At 40.7% G+C, this 16,199-nt stretch overlaps 3 protein-coding genes across 4 annotated transcripts in view; 2 read left to right on the top strand and 1 right to left on the bottom strand.

Annotated features, from left to right (window-relative positions):
* mgat4a (alpha-1,3-mannosyl-glycoprotein 4-beta-N-acetylglucosaminyltransferase A) overlaps positions 1-8,483 on the top strand; it is a 28,886-nt gene extending 20,403 nt beyond the window's left edge. Inside the window, exons 4-16 of the mRNA XM_086265708.1 lie at positions 638-771; positions 886-932; positions 1,073-1,186; positions 2,067-2,142; positions 3,378-3,492; positions 3,969-4,099; positions 4,192-4,299; positions 4,377-4,451; positions 4,575-4,693; positions 5,347-5,425; positions 5,747-5,807; positions 5,973-6,085; positions 6,180-8,483. Of these exons, the coding sequence (XP_086121834.1) occupies positions 638-771; positions 886-932; positions 1,073-1,186; positions 2,067-2,142; positions 3,378-3,492; positions 3,969-4,099; positions 4,192-4,299; positions 4,377-4,451; positions 4,575-4,693; positions 5,347-5,425; positions 5,747-5,807; positions 5,973-6,085; positions 6,180-6,206 (1,199 nt within the window). The 3' untranslated portion in view covers positions 6,207-8,483. The remainder of the gene's footprint in view (positions 1-637; positions 772-885; positions 933-1,072; positions 1,187-2,066; positions 2,143-3,377; positions 3,493-3,968; positions 4,100-4,191; positions 4,300-4,376; positions 4,452-4,574; positions 4,694-5,346; positions 5,426-5,746; positions 5,808-5,972; positions 6,086-6,179) is intronic.
* Positions 8,484-8,665: 182 nt separating this feature from the next.
* coa5 (cytochrome C oxidase assembly factor 5) lies at positions 8,666-11,061 on the top strand. The gene is made up of 3 exons (XM_086265712.1): positions 8,666-8,924; positions 10,118-10,201; positions 10,317-11,061. The coding sequence occupies exons 1-3, from the start codon at positions 8,823-8,825 to the stop codon at positions 10,356-10,358; spliced, it is 228 nt and encodes a 75-aa protein (XP_086121838.1). The 5' UTR covers positions 8,666-8,822; the 3' UTR covers positions 10,359-11,061.
* On the bottom strand, positions 10,552-15,705 carry LOC147311365 (inosine-uridine preferring nucleoside hydrolase). 2 transcript variants are annotated; one of them, XM_086265710.1, is made up of 8 exons: positions 15,571-15,689; positions 15,377-15,437; positions 15,166-15,245; positions 14,809-14,996; positions 12,919-13,101; positions 12,518-12,629; positions 11,993-12,129; positions 10,552-11,886 (listed from the first exon to the last, which is right to left on the bottom strand). In XM_086265710.1, the coding sequence occupies exons 1-8, from the start codon at positions 15,593-15,595 to the stop codon at positions 11,539-11,541; spliced, it is 1,134 nt and encodes a 377-aa protein (XP_086121836.1). In that variant the 5' UTR covers positions 15,596-15,689; the 3' UTR covers positions 10,552-11,538. The 2 variants fall into 2 exon arrangements, with proteins under 2 accessions (XP_086121836.1, XP_086121837.1); XM_086265711.1 differs by lacking the exon at positions 15,377-15,437 and having other exon boundaries at positions 15,571-15,705.
* Positions 15,706-16,199: the final 494 nt, after the last annotated feature.

Raw genomic sequence — 16,199 nt, 5'->3', positions numbered from 1 at the left:
ATGACAGTTTAGGTTGGCTGCCATATATTAACAGACTGGGTTTACCAGCTTATCAAAATGTGAAATTTTGTTTTTATATTACCATAACTATAACTTTTAGATTATTCATATAAAGCAAAACCCTAGAATATATGAGGTTATAAAAGTATATGATTAAATCATCAGCTCTACTTTGTGGCTTTGTTTCCTTATTTCTCTTGGCTTTGCCCTGCCTTACTTTTTTATTTAATGATTATTATTTTAACTTTAAGAGTGTTCTACAGATCCAATGTTGAAATTAATGTCACATAATAGAAGTTTATATATTATTTTAACCTATGTCTAAAGTCCACTAGTTTTTGCCTTCACACAGTAATTTGGGAAACCTTTGCCTTTGAGTTAGTGTTGATTAAAGAGAACATTTCGTTAAGAACACAAAGCATGGTATTGCAGATGCATTACAAGCCGTCTTCATCAGTCATCCTTCCCACTGACATCTGTCATTGTGGGCATGAAGTGCTGTTCATGTGGCTTCAGGCCAGTGTTGGCCTGTTGTCTAACAGCAAACTTTATTTGGTTTTGGATCCACTTGATTAAACCGCCACCTCTGCAGCCCTGGACTCTTCTTGTTTCTCACCTGTCTCCGTCTTCCTCCTAGTTACCATGGTGATGGGGATCCCCACCGTGAAGCGGAAGGTGAAGTCTTATTTGTCAGAGACGCTGCGCTCGCTAATAGACAAGCTGTCACCGGAGGAAAAACTCGACTGTGTCATTATAGTCTTTGTCGGGGAGGTGAGATTTTCGCATTTATAAACCATGAGTCATAGCACCGTGTTCTGCACAGTGAAAGAAAAATTATTCTAAAAGGTCTCTGTCTGATATGTCTTTATGCTACGATCGATCCAGACTGACCTGGAATACGTTCACAGCGTGGTTGCTGGCTTGGAGAAAGAGTGAGTATATTTTTCTGCTTTTTTTTTTTTTTGATGGGTATAAACAAAAAAGTATAAATATTGTTAAGGACTGAAAAGACTGTAAATGCGTGTGTGTGTGTGTCCCATATTTGATGTCACAAATGGACTTCATTCCCCAGGTTTTCTACAGAGCTGAGCTCAGGCTTGCTGGAGGTGATCTCCCCACCAGCTTCCTATTACCCCGATCTCAACAACCTCAAAGAGACTTTTGGAGACTCCAAAGAGAGAGTCAGGTATGGAAGTCAGAGCTGTGACACTGAATGAGGGCAAAAATGTGATGGCAATTATTATGGAAACGGTGGAGAAATCAGCCCTGGGAGAATGAAATAGGGCAGAGCTGTGATGAGGATTGCAGAAAAACTATAAAGGATGAGTCAGGGGAAAGTAGGAGGGGAGAGAGCAGGCGAGAGCTTTTAGGTAGGTTGCGTAGGTACTTAGTATTCCACAGACATTTCTCAAAGTCAGATCAAGGTCATCAGCAGCAGCACCCTCTGCCTCTGTCTCTCTGTAGTGTTCAGCTCTTGTTATCCTCCCTACTCATCTTCGCTTTGTAGTAGGCTAACAACTGGCTTCATTAAAAATCTGTTCATGGTGCAGTTTGAGCCAACACTTGTGAAGACTTAGAATACACACTTGAATAATAGGACTGTGTGTTAGGTTCATTTGTGGGTGTTTGTTAGCACTGATGCTTCTGATGGGGATATAAATAGTACAGTGTGTTGTTGAACATGCTCGCTGTGGTGTGTTGTATATTACACACTTATTTTCTGTGTGAGTGTGCATCCATGCCCTCAGCCTGTATCTTCTCTTGATCTTTTTATTAATAGTATGTGTATGTATATGTGACAGTGCATGTGCACCCTCAGGCACCTCCCACACAAGAACACCTGCTGCCTTCAGTCAATCTGCAACACCATGTAGATCAAACAATTAGTGTGACAGTTTGGTTCATCAATTATTCAGAGTCTGCTGCTGCAACTTTGTGTGTAGCCGAGACTACAGCTTTGCTTTCTGCATGTAAAGCAAAGTGTCTGACATGCTGCGTGCACATATATGATATTCCTGAGAAGAAAATACAATAATCTGTTTGTTTGTTTTTAATGTTTTTTTTAGATGGCGTACGAAGCAGAACCTGGATTATTCTTTCCTCATGATGTATGCTGTAAGCAAAGGAGTTTATTATGTCCAGGTATGTCTTTGGTGCAGTAGCATGTAAAGCTGAGCACACACTTTGTTCAGTTCTGGTATTGGTTTGTTACTGGTTCGGCCCGGGTTCGAACCCAGAACCTTTCGGTACATGTCCCTCTCTACTTTCCTCTCTACTTCATTGTTTTTATTAAACGTTAAAAATAGAAATATTTTTAAAAAAAAGTTCATCAGGAAGAACAGTGCAACATGTTCATATTGACCTTTGATTATCTGTTTTATCCAACAGTCCAGTTTGGGCTTTAGAATCAAAAGTGAGGCTTTACGTGCTCTGAAAGTCATTTAAAATTATTCTATTTTATCGACTTCCAAGACTAAACTTTCTCCTTTTCTCTGCTACGGCAACACTGAGGACACAGTCATCTTGGTTGAATAAACTTTATTGGAATTTCTGTGTAAGCCTTTGACCTCTTTCACTTCCACTCTGAGCTCCACGTCATTGTTGGTTTGTTGCCAGCAGAAAAGACTCCGGCTTTGGCCTTACAGGGAGGCCGATTAAAACGTGTAGTGCGTAATTAAAATTGGATGGTGTCTGCCCAGATTTAACAGTTAATCCTACTAGCATGCTATAGCTCATAGATAAGAACTGAAGCAGAGCGAATGACAGGGTGTACCAAAACAAACATGTATCACACTGGAAATATACTGTGCTCAACAATTTAGGCTGACTATGCAAAATGTTACACACTCAGTTCCCAGATTTGGATGGACTGCGATGTATTTTTTGCAAATGTGAAAGCCTGTTTTCATGCATAGTAAGGAAACAGGTTTTCTTTTATCAATGAAAACCAGGTCATTTTTCAGAGGCACTATGGTTTATTGTTGTAGCTAGGTTTACTTAGTAGCCTGATCCTCTTAGATTTCTGCAGCCCTGAAGTTAAAGTAGATGTCACATATGGGATTTGATTCTTATACAAGCCATTCAAAACTGAATGTAACTGCTGTGATCTTTTATCTTTCTGTCTTCTTTGTGCGATGTGTCATTTCCATACTGTGCTCTCACCTGAAGGCAAAAGGTACTGCCTAGCATAGCGTCGCGCTACTCTAGTTTAGTGCGCAAACTCAGAAGTGTTTCTTAACTGAGCTCAGAGAGCTGTGCTTGTGTGAAAATAGAAGAGTCTCCCTCCTACTATTCACCCTCTATGCCACAATTAAAGCCCTAAACTTTAAGGGTTTCTTCTGTTTTACAGTCTGATTTTCCTGTGTGTGTTTGTTTAGCTGGAGGATGACATTGTGGCCAAGCCCAACTACTTTGCCACCATGAAGAACTTTGCCCTGCAGCTGTCTTCAGAAGACTGGATGATCCTGGAGTTCTCTCAGCTTGGCTTCATTGGTACTACGCATTAAGCACTGAGCATCCACCAGTGTTCTGTCAAAACAAAGCACAGTCTGCAAAAACACATTTGTGATAAGGCATTTCCATCCTGTAGCACTTGATTATGACAACAGTGAAATGAAATGAAGCACATTGGGAGCAGCCAGTAAAGAAAGAGGAAAGTGATATTGATCACTATGGAAATTAGGTAGTTGCAATAAGCAGGAAAAAACAAAAGTAAATGAGGAGTGGGTACGTCTTTAGCTCATGTTGCATGCCTTTTAAGATTTTTAGAGAATTGAGGTTTCCAAAACAGTATTTTCACTTTCTTGCTGTATTAATTCCTGTTGATTTGCTCTGTTTTTCTCTTGTTTACTCTGTACCAGAAAGTCCCCTGAGCCCTTTTCATGCTTTAATCATCTTGCTGCAGATAATTTGTTGCTAATGAGCTTCTGTGGAGGATCAATGAATGTCTATAAACTTGTTTCCTACAGGAAAAATGTTCCAGGCTCCAGACTTGAACCTTATTGTTGAGTTCATTTTTATGTTCTACAAAGAGAAGCCCATCGACTGGCTGCTGGACCATATTCTGTGGGTCAAAGTCTGCAATCCTGAAAAAGATGCGGTATGCATTCTACTTCTACTACTTGTATGAATGAGAGAAATAGTCTAGCAAAAATAGGTCTTACCATTGTTCTCCTGCCACTTCCCCCCCAGAAACACTGTGAGAGGCAGAAGTCCAGCCTTCGTGTACGGTTTAGACCTTCACTATTTCAGCACGTGGGGCTCCATTCCTCTCTCGCTGGAAAGATTCAGAAACTTACGGTGAGTCACGGGTGTTTATTTTCCACAGCAGTTGAAATGTCTTCCTGTGTAGAAACACTTGTTTCCTCTTTGTGTAGGACAAGGACTTCCTGAAGCCCCTTCTGCACAAGATGCATGTTAACCCACCTGCTGAGGTCTCCACTTCAATGAAGGTATCACTCTGGAGTTTTGGTACCTTTGTATTCATTGTATAGTTACTAGTAATAATTACAGATAAAAATATAATTAGCTATTTGCAAAATGATGTGAGGAATAAAAGAGCGTGTCTCTTTCAGGTTTATCAGGGTCACACGTTGGAGAAGACGTATCTAGGGGAGGATTTCTTCTGGGCCATCACTCCTACTGCTGGAGACTATATCCTGTTCAAATTTGACAGGCCTGTTAGCATAGAGAGGTAAATAAAGAGCTGCTTTATTTGTGTGGTTTTTACCCCTTATTGCCCCAACAGGCAAGCCACGTGGACATCCAAATTTGCAAACAAGGTGTCATACTTTTCAAGTTTCAAATTAATACCATAGGTCCACCTAATAAAAATGACCTTGACCCCAAGGTTAGAGATCAAGTTTAGAGATAGTGTTTATTCAGATTTAGCTTTTGTGCTTTCTGTGCAGTGCAAATCCAAGGAACGGGATGAGCTAATGAGAGTACTCTAAATGAAGCATTTTCAGGCCGGCTTCCTACTCTCTGTGGAGTGAGGGTAGAAAGGGAACAAGGAGCTAATAACTATACTGGCAGGTTTAAGCAGAGCAGACAGAAATATTGCATTTTATAGTATTTAAAAATAATAATAATGGCTTGAATATGAAATCTAAGAAACACCAGCCTGGACATTTTAACCAAGCTGGTGTACCCAGTTGTCTCAGCTCAGATATAGCGTGCAGCGGGTTTGTGTACTTTTGCATACCCAAATTCAGCCGTCTTGGCTCCCAGCTCCAATTTGACAGACTGTGTGCATCTGTGTGGCTGGTACCATTGGGGAGAAAGAAAGTGCAGGGATGCTTATCCATGAATGACGGCGCTAAAACATGTGCTTGATTTGACTGGCAGGTTCCTGTTTCGCAGCGGTAACCAGGAGCACCCAGGGGACAAGATCGAGAACACCACGGTGGAAATACTGCCCGTCTCGGTATGAAAACACCCACACACACAGACTCTTACACACGTCTGCCACCTTTCTCTGGTGCGGTGTGTGAATGGCTCTGATTAGATTATATCGAATGGCTGCTCTGAGGGACGTGGGGTATTGATTATTGACAGGAATGTGAGTGTGACAGAATCGCATACTCTTCCAGAGGTGATTCATTCTGACACTGTGCGCCACGCTTTGAGAACTGTTGCCAACATGTCTTTGAATGCAGCTCAAATGAGAGTCATCATTAAGATTATAAGATGAGTGTTTTATTTCATTTCATTTCGCTGTCCATCTGTTGTTGCCCTCTTATGTTAGGAAAGTGGACTTCAGACCAAAGACAAGTACAAGCGAACTGAAGATCGCTTTTATAGGATCGGTATGTGAATGTAATGAATTGCTACATGCTGTTTAAATACATGTTTTCTAGTTAGCTTTAGCATATTGGTTTAGAAAATATGTGTAAATCAGTTAAGGTTAAGGATCATTTTTGCCTCTGATCGCTTACAAGTTTTGAGGTGTGCCTGTTTATTTAAACACACAGGTCAGTTTGAAAAGGGTGTGGCCGAAGGGGCTGTAGATCCTTCGCTGAATCCTGTTGTTGCGCTCCGACTTTCGGTTCTCAAGGACTCTGCTGTGTGGGCCATTCTCAGTGAAGTAAGCCAATCACACTTGCCATCTGTTGATGTGTTGCACAATAAACAATGAATATCAATGCACTAACTCCATGGTTGTACCTGTTTCCCCACAGATACATATAAAAAGGGTAACAAGCTGAACGGTCCTGAGGGCCTACGTGAGTGATGGCCCCTGGGGAACAGAGCCCCCCTAGGCTGCTTATGCAGGGCCCCTGGCACCTAGCGACCAGCAGTAAAGTCATTAGGGCTTAGAGTTGCTCGTCCGAGCTTGTCTGACGAATGCCACCTGTTTGTCCCCCGCTCTCCCTAATATACTTTTGCTTCTCATCAGTCTGTTTCTCCCCTTCTTCATTCTTCTCTCCCTCACTCTTTTGCTCTTCGTTTATTTGTGAGAATGTGAATACTACTGTCTGACAAACAACAGCGGAGTGTGTGAGGACTTTTGATCCATGCTCTGTTGTTAAGCAGCTTTTAAAACAATCAGAAAAAAAATACTGGGACAAATTAATCAAGCATCTGAGGGAGAACCGGTCACCTGGCCACTGGTGTAGATGCTGCCAAATCCTTCAGTTACTCAATGCTGCCACCTTTTGGGCGAGCTGGGGCATTGCACTGTCACTAGCGCCTCAGCGAAGCCTGCCATGATCAAGAATGTTGTCATCACTAGTGGCCAGTTGCTCTCTGTTCTCTGCAGAGATGACGGAGCTCCAGATCAACACCAGCCCAAACATTAGAAAAAAATGTTTCCATCTAGAAAGGTGTGGGTTCCATTTAAATGCTCAGCTTATCCTGAAACACACACTCAGGATGAGCTTACCATTAAAAAGATCCTGCCTGTAACCAGACGGTGACACCTTTGACCACATGCCAGTATCAGTGGTAGCTACCCTACTCCATGAAGACAATGAATACCAACACCTCTTATCTGACAGGCTGTGTATGACCTCAGTGTCCATTTATAGGAAATCAATCGGACATTGCCTTGGCACCATTTTCCTGAAGGAATATATTGTTATATTGATATATTATTACAGCTACGACTGACGATCTATGAAGGTGATTTAATTTATTTGAAATAAATCTTTAATTTGTACAAGAGGTAAAATATATTTTTATTCTATCAAGAGATGTTTATGGTAGTTCAGAGTCTGTGTCTTTGTGTACTTTTGTGCGTTTTTCTTTTCTAAATGCTATTGTACATATTATTTTCATTATAACAGCTACTTGCAGTTGCTTTCTCTGTCAGTACAAATAGCTTGGTTCAGTTTCTTATTGTTTCTCTCCTTTTGACGCAAAATGTCATAACTAATTTATTGGAACTGATAAAAAAAAACTTGATCGTAGGAAATCTGCTGAACAAAGCTGTAGCTGTGTGGGTCGAAATTGGTAATATGTGCCTTATATGTTGGTCCCTTGAAAGTATTTAACGTTATTCCCGCTCACGTTTGCCTACACGTCAATTGCTGGATATACTAATGTTTTGAATATTTTGAACCCACACAGTCCAATTAGTGATTGGATGTCAACGACAATAATTGTGTGTTGTGCTGAAAGTGGTAAATGAGCAGGGTTTGTGCCAGACGACCATCTGAAACGGCGTGATTTGCACTGCTTTCTTTTTTACAATCTTAGCCTTCATCGCTGTACCCAGTTTTCCATTTTTCCCACGTTTTTTTCCTCCACATTGCAATTCGTTTGTCCAGTCATGTGTCAGTTTTTTTTGATTGGACATAATATTATGACTACTGATAATTGTGGAGAGTGCCACTGATTGTATATATAAATACAGTAACAATTTATGTCTCTCTATTACTTCCTCTTGCCTCTCTGATAGTTTCTAGAAATCAACTTGTATTTGTGGCTGATTTACTGAGTGGAAGCTGTTTTAAAGTGGAACTTCACTCATTTTTACTTGTTAAAAGGGTTTTTTTCAAGGGGGTAGTGAAGTGCCTTTTGGTGGAATCAATATGAATATTTTTTAATTGACTAATCACGCTTGTTCATGTGCATTATTATTATTTGTAATTCATTAAAAAATGCCTTTTGGGTCATAGCAGGCTCCTCTGCCCCCTGATCAAACCTGAGCTGACTAAAGAAAAGTGGTACATTCTTCACATTTACAGAGGAGATGGGAGAAAATGCAACTCAAGTTGCTGTTTTGAGAGTTTGCTGCATCCATATTTAAACAAACTGAATGCATGTAAACGGCATGAAACGGTCATTTGATCCTTAGGACCCCGCTCCTTCCTGCATTTGTAGAAAGTAGAAGGCAAACAGGAAAGGAGTGTTGCTTCACAGCTGCCGCTCTCCTCCAAACATCCATCAGTTCATGTGCCTTCATCGTGTACATGCGTATGCCTGACTTGCATCATTTTTCATTGGACATCTTCCCAAATAAATGCTAAAGGTTGTTACGAGCGATGGCCATTTTGTGTTGATTTTGTTCTACTTGCATTATTCATGTCATCTGCATCACCGGGTTTAATTAAAGACATTGAAAACTTTGCAAATAAGACCTAAAAGTCCAGCGTGTTAAGTTTTCGCAAGTTGATGAATAAAAAAACATACAAGGAAAACTACAATCGTTCCCAGCATGCATAGCTGAGTACTTCCGTTTTCCCGTCATGCCATTTCAGAAAGATGGTAGCTTACAGCTTTCATAATAACGTCGGTTTTAGTGCTGTGAACTAGCTGATTTTTCTCACTTGTTAGTTTACTAGTACGGTGATAACTGGTGTTAAATTGAATTCCGAACAATGCCGAAATATTACGAAGACAAGGAGGAGGATAACAGAGCATGTGCAGGCATCAGAGAAGACTTTAAGGCATGTCTCCTTCAGCACGACTGTGTTGTTAAGGTAAGTTAATGTACCCTAGTTGAGGGTGCTTAGCTTAAAACCAAAGCAATCAATTCTGTTACACCTAAAAGACAATCTGGAGACAGAGCCATAAATAAAGCGCGGGAAAGAAATACTTGTGAAAGTTTCCTGAGGTTAGCCATGCTTTGTAGCCTACCCACTGTCCTAGAGTACAGCCCACAGACAGTGCTTTAGTTTAACAGCTGCTAGAAACTATATGAATTACATATTACCCAAGATTATTATTGGTTGTCCTTCTTTCTGTCGATTGGCGACACTTGTTTACCTTAAAACTTACACCTGTCCTACGATCGTCATTTCGCTGGGTTGTCAAATGTTGCCAATAACAAGAATTAGCAGCACCACATTAGCCAAGTCGGCGCAGTCTCCCCAAAATACATGTTTGCTTGTTTTTTTTGTGCCTTTAACTGACCGGAGCTGTGGTCGAATATAATAAATAAATAACAACTACTTCGTCTTTTTCTTGACCTCGATAAAAAACACCATGAGGTCGTGGAATAGCGAAAGACTTGGGTAAACAGGATCAGAAAGCCTGCAGGCTCTGCCTCCCATTCTACTTTTAAAAATACCTGTAATCACAAATTAACAGTCTGAGAGCCAAGCGATTCGTAACTTTCTGTGTTAAAAGGATTTAACGGGGAGCCAATGAAGAGAAGCCAGTATGGGAGGAATATCCTCTCTTTCTAGTCCCTGACAGTACCCTCGCTGCAGCAACTGAAAGCTTTTCAGGGAATTTTTAGGACAGCGTGATAATAATAAATGACAGCAGTCCAGCCTATAAATAATAAATGCACCCTGTGTCACCCTGAGACAGGATATTTTTAATTTTAGAGATATTGTGCAGGTGAAAGAAAGCAGTCCTACATATTTGGTCAGAAATGACTCCAAGAATCCTCACAGGAATCTTTCCCTGAGGCCGGGGTAACTCCTTCCATAGCAAGTATCATCAAAAAAAGAAAGCTCACAAAGTGAAATAAAATGTTTATCACTGTGAGGTTACATGAAAAAAACAGGTGGTGATCCTGTCCACTCTTATATGAGTAAAGAGGATCCAGTGTTTAATGGTATGTCACCGATGCCAGTTATACTTGTGTTTATATACAGTGTGGATATAATGTACATTTTACTAATAGGAAGGGCCCAGTGTATGAAGTGGTTTCTTATTTTTTCAGGAGGGAAAGAAACCCAGTGAGTGTCTAAAGGAAGGCCACTGCAAAGCCCTGCAGACATCCTTCTTTGAGTGCAAGAGGTCAATGGTGAGTTTTAGGAAACAGTCAACTAGTCATTAAAACAGAGAGCTTTCTAATTTCTGATAGGGGCTTATTGTGCAGTTAAAAAAAAAAAAACTTAACCAAGATCATCTGTTTACAGCTGGATGCAAGGTCAAGATTCAGAGGAAGGAAAGGAGAATGAGGAACCAGGCGAAATCTGATGCATCTTTTTAGGGTTCAAGCAGCTCCGAGTACGTGCATTGATGTCCAGGGAATGTTCCAGCGTTACAAATACCTGCTGTGGACATGTGTTGAGAAAGTTGGTGACGCACTGAAAACAGGATTACCGACTAATCAAGCGAAGTGCAGGACTGGGGACAAAACCTGTACAACTCTTCTGATCGATGGGAGTTTTTATTTCTTGGGAGAAAAATGTTGGATGAGTGTGTGTTTAAGGAAATGCAAACACTTGTAATAAATTAATGATTACAATGGACAAGATTTTGTTTCAAAACATTATATTGAACTTCTGATTGATAGCAAACTTGTCTACAGTATAAACATTATACAAATGAGGTGTCCTGCAGAGAGGCAGTGCTATGTCAGTCAGTTCCCAGGTGTAGCTTGCAGTTTCTGCTCTATGCAGGGTGCTGACTTATGACCACCATTGCAAACAGTTTCTTCAGTCACAGAACAAGCAAATCAAGTTCTTCATGTCCTCCCCATGTACCTTCACAGTTGGGTCAATCCACAATTAAAGTCAGTTCAACGCCTTCAGAATTAGACTATAATTAAAAAACTAACAAACAAACAGATGTGGCTCAAAACTCTTCAGTTTTGAGTCCATTTAAGAGTGAGCTCAAATTCAGTGTCATTAAATAAAGATAAGTCTGATTTTTATTCAAGACCTTTTTTTTCCTTCTTATTAACTCTGAGCATCGATATCATGGGATGTGTCTGTTTCGGTAGCAAAACTACAACACTTGTCCATCACAGTAATTATGAAGGAAATATAAAGGCTTTCTAAAATCCTAGCGGGAGATTGGCCGATCACAACAGTGATTATAAACTTTCTGTTAAGCAGGGCTCTTTATTTTAGGCTCCGCATTCTTTCACATAATAATGGGTGTTTTACATGCCACGCAACTCTTCCATATGAAGGCATGACTGTAGCTGAGCAAATCATCGACTGATGGAAGACTGGTGGTTTGATCAGAATACAGAATTAGAATACTTTATTAATCCCTAAGGAAATTATGTCAATTTTAATACTCGAACAGGGACTTGGACCCTCAATCATCGCATTCACAAACCTGGACGTCCATGTTACCCGCCCCATAAAAACAAACCTGTAAAGGTGCCGCTTCTGGCCGATTTAAATATTATTGTAAAGCTGCCATCATCATCTGCTTGAACTTCTCCAAGTCCACCTTCCTCATGAGACAAACCTCGCGAGCGTCCTTCAGGAAACCCACAGTGTCTACTATCATCATGCCCCTGGTGTGCGTGCCTGACAGCTCCACGCTGACTGGGTATTGGTCGCTTTCTATGATGAACGAATCATCTATGGCGGCAGCCACTGCATACGAGTCGCAGGAAATGAAACCCGAACCCGCGACGCACTCTTTCTGCAAGCGTTCAGTCTGCGCCGCCTGGTAGCTGTGGTGGAATATCTTCTTCATGAAGCGAGCTTTACTGGTGTCCTGCGCCAACCATTCATCGCAGAACTCCTGTTGAAGTGCGAGCAGAGAAAAGTGTTTTGTTTTGGTCACTTGACGACAAACATGTAGCACGAATCAACTTCTAAACGCTAAAACGTGTAAACACAGGCATTACCCAGGTTAACTTGTTGTAGCAGGTGAACTCCCAGCCGGCCAAGTAGGTGGGACAGCGGTACTCTTTAAGCACGATGTATGCAGCTTCTGGATCCACAGCAAAATTAAACTCCCCACACACTGTGGTGTTCCCTCGAGCTGGATTACACAGGGTAGAGACAATAATGAGAACCCCACACAGACAAAGATTACAATTCTGGTGAAAAAATAATAAATTACCAGTTGATATTTGATGGACTATGTTGTAAACAAAATGTTACTGATAAATCCAATTACCTTGTTTTGTTTTGAGATTAATTTAAACTGAAAGGGTGGAAAGCAATACTTGGAAAACTTCATAAAGTTTGGTAATGAAAAGCAACAGCTAACGACTTAAATGTTCCATCAATTAAATAATTGTTTCTGCTGTTAGAATGGGTCCACTGTCTGGAAACACCATAGAATTCATTCTAACGTGTATTTCTTCATAAACAGTTTATATCCTCTGGCCCTATGTAGACTTATGAAGCGACAGTGTTTTACTGACATTCAGTGTTGCCTCCCATGATGTAGAGGCCTTTGAGTTTGCTCGGCAGAGATGGATCCATCTTCACAGCCAGAGCCAAGTTGGTGAGGGGTGCCGTGGCAACCAGAGATACCTGGGAGAAGACACACGGATTAAAATTTTGCAAAAAGCGCACTTGTGCAAGCGCAGAGAGCTTTCCCCCAGAACCTTTTACGTGATAAAGAAAATGTCACTGTGATATTAATGACATTTATTGCTGACATAGCGACGTCATGTGTTTACTTTCCCTAGCGCACATGATGAGAGGAGCCCAGACATCTCAGAGAGCGAGACAGACTGTCATATTTGACAGCAACTTACAGGAGAAATATGGAAACTATCACAATCTCATTCTGAGGGTCTATCACTCACACATTCCTCACCTCTCCTGGGTTCTCGTTTACAATCCTGATCATAGCAATCGCAGCGTTTTCCTTCTGAACAAGCTCCAAACCGGGAGCCTTGGAGTCAGGAGCGTCACCCAGGCCATCCTTCCCGTGGAAGTGCCCCGAGCTGATGCCGCTGTCGCCGAGGATCGGCATAGCAGCGCCTTTAAACACTGGAATCTGCAGAAACATGCAAACGCAGAACCGGTTATAATTCATCCCTGCTTTTATTCCATCAGCATTCCCAAACCAACTTCAGCTTTTAGGCAACTGTAACATTCAGACTTCTGTTTCAAGCTAGAACATACTGCCACTAAGCAGCAGTGGCATTTTTATTTATAGAACACATTTCATTATGTTCAAACTCAATGTGCTGAACACAGAGGTTTAAATATAAAAAGCTTTTGAGTCTGTTTCTGTGTGTTGGCACAGATGTAATTGATCTCAGGTCAGCAGCTTGTTACAAAGAGCTGGAACACACTAACTGAAAGCACCTTCAGCACACTTAGATTTCATTCTGGGAACAGTTAAACCATCTGCTGATGACTTGAGAGGTCAGAGTGGCTCGTAAACAAGGTTGTAAACGGGGGAGCAAATCAGATTAGTCAATTATGAAACTTACGTGAATTTCAAGAAGTGTTTAGAGTTTATTACACCTTCTGTGTGCATGTGAATTGGGGTGGCTGTAGCTCGGGTGGTAGAGCAGGTCATGTGCTCATTAGAAGGTTTGTGTGCCAAATATCCTTGGGCAGGATACTAACCCCAATTTGCTAGAATGAATATTACATAGCAAACACTTAGAAAGAAAAAAAAAAATTGTATAAAATCTAATTTTCGGATTCATCCCTCTCAGCAGAGGTAAAACAGTGCTGTGAGTGACTTTCCACCTTCTGACAATGGTCATTCTGTGGTAAACATAATAAGAACAGTATTGGTTTACTTTAGCAGGGAAGCTAGTTAGTGCTGATCGCGAGGAAAAGCCCTCTCAGCTTTGTATATCAATAAAACCAAAATAATTATCTCTGGAGTAACATCTGAATATATTCTGTTCTTCTTTCTCCTAGAAAGAAAAAGCTGAAAGTATTCAGAGTGACCAGAAGCAGATGAGGGAGAGGCGACTACAGAGCTCAACCTAACATAGATAGAAGGATAGATAAAAATCTTTATTTCCTCCAAAGGGAAATTCAAATAAAATTTCAAGGAGCAATAAAAATAAAGGTGGGCTCACCACTGAGAGTACTATGCTCGCCATGCTGTGTGTATTTTAATAACAGATACAGCCTGGTACATCCTCCAGGGTAAAGAGGGTTAATAAAACACCTGATTTATGTTACTCATTTATCCTGAAGCCTTTTTGAAGCGGCCTAAACTGGCAGTCTTCTGTTTTGTATGTTTGGAAAAAAGTACAAAGGTACATCTCCATGTGGAAGGATTAACTTGAGAAATGGATGAACATAAATCCTGTAACTTGTGTGCTCATTTCTCTTTATTCATGTTATGAATACATGCATAAAAAAAAAACTAAGTAAATGTCAACAATTGACCACTTTGACAAATCTGAATTAACAAAAATATTCCTCTGAGTGAGACGAGGTGCTTTGTGTTTAACTTTGCCCAATTGTTTCCAAGCAGTAGCTGGTTTAATATAATAACTAATATGTGAGATGCTTGATTTCATTTTCAGAGAATTTGGACAAAACTAGAGAACTAAAGCCAACTCCTTCAAACTGTCCACTTTCTGCATCGGGTCATGTGGCATGAGGAACAACTCCTCATTGTTAGACAATTCTATAAAATGCAACCTCGCTTATCACATGAGGCCAGGAAATTCCAACAATGTCACGCTACTTGATTTTAACACGAGTGTGCAACTACAGAGCACCCTACCTCGAGGTGACTGCAGGCTTGCAGGACTCGCAGTGCGTTTTTACACACATTCTCCACTGAGGTGTTTCCATGCACACAGGTAATGCCCAAGATCTGCACATTGGGGGCAGCCAGGGCCATCATGATGGCCTGAGCATCGTCCACGCCACAGTCCACATCCAACAGCAGCTTCTTCCTCATCCTGGACCCTGCGGTAAGAACACAGTTATCCAAGTGTCTGGTTAAACTAAGCTGAAAGAACACGGTCTTTGCACTGTGATAAAGAGGGCAGGAATCAGCTACACCGAGATCAGCTACACCATCTCAGTCAGTGAACCTGATATGAAACAGAAACGTATGCTATTTTCACATCATTACCTGCAGCAGTGTGACAGAAGGATAACCTGCAGTGGGTCACTCTCATAGACGGGAACCGGCCAAATTCAACTGGAAACAACCTTTGAACAGCAATAAAAACACGAAAAGCTGAATGGACAGTGGACCTTGTCCTAGTAGCAAAAGTTAATATTCCATCTACTTTATGGTCTGCTGATTAAAATTCATAATCTGTGACGGAACTACAATCAACCTGTGGAAAGACTGCTTCCTTAAATCCTTCCTACAAAGCGCTTTTTGCAGAAGAAATGTCCCTGAAATGACAGAATAAAGCATCGATGCTGTGTTTTCTAAAACTAAGCAGTCAGTTAAACGCAGTAAAATAAACGTAAACAAGCAAAGCCTGATTTGAGTCCAGCAAGAAAAAGTAACACGTTAATCCCTCACCTTTCCACAGAGGTCGACAAAACATCAGCCACTGCTACAAAGTCCCACAGAAACACAAATTGCTTCTGGGTCCTTATTCTTCGTCTTCTTCTGCCGCTGGTTCTTCTTCGGTGGTTAACACTAACAATCGGGTAGATTACCGCCACCCAGTGAGCTGGAGTGATATTCTGCAGCACGGGATAGGAGGTTCCCAGTTTATCTTTTTATTTATTTCAAATTTTATTTAATTAGTGACAAATTAAATTATTTAATTATGTATTTATTTAATTTATTCTGGCACAGCAGAGAGTTCAATTCAGTCTGCCAGACGGCTGTGGAAAATGTGAAGGAGGGCATAGATTTTTCATGTCTAACTGCAACTATTTTTTTTTTTTACAGCTTTTCTTGCTGAGAAAGATCTCTCTCGTGGGCTATTCATACCACGCCATAGTAATTACGTAATGAATAAAATATTAAAACAGAAAAATTCAATTTTTTTTCACTGTTTAGAAATAGAAATTTCTTTTTTTTGTACAATGGATCTATGTGAAGGAAAAAGGACATTTACTATGAATGATGTAGATTATACATCTCAGCAGTGAGCTACCAGAACTCTGTAATTTTGTATTTATTCATGCTGGAAGATTTCT

The sequence above is a fragment of the Aulonocara sp. 'chitande type north' Nkhata Bay genome, linkage group LG16 (genome assembly GCF_057382095.1).
Source record: "Aulonocara sp. 'chitande type north' Nkhata Bay isolate Kocher_YH1m ecotype deep benthic linkage group LG16, A_spYH_male_GT1.1, whole genome shotgun sequence".
NCBI lineage: Eukaryota > Metazoa > Chordata > Actinopteri > Cichliformes > Cichlidae > Aulonocara > Aulonocara sp. 'chitande type north' Nkhata Bay.
This window is presented reverse-complemented; position numbering and strand designations above follow the sequence as displayed.

Bases quoted from the DNA above. Each gene is read 5' to 3' on its own strand.
- coa5 (XM_086265712.1), top strand. From the start codon at position 8,823: ATGCCGAAATATTACGAAGACAAGGAGGAGGATAACAGAGCATGTGCA. The intron at 8,925-10,117 runs GTAAGTTAATGT...TTATTTTTTCAG, and splicing joins AGCACGACTGTGTTGTTAAG to GAGGGAAAGAAACCCAGTGA. The intron at 10,202-10,316 runs GTGAGTTTTAGG...ATCTGTTTACAG, and splicing joins TTGAGTGCAAGAGGTCAATG to CTGGATGCAAGGTCAAGATT.
- LOC147311365 (XM_086265710.1), bottom strand. From the start codon at position 15,595: ATGTTTTGTCGACCTCTGTGGAAAG. The intron at 15,246-15,376 runs GTTGATTGTAGT...TGCTGTTCAAAG, and splicing joins AGGAAGCAGTCTTTCCACAG to GTTGTTTCCAGTTGAATTTG. The intron at 11,887-11,992 runs GTAATGCCTGTG...GCACTTCAACAG, and splicing joins GCTACAACAAGTTAACCTGG to GAGTTCTGCGATGAATGGTT.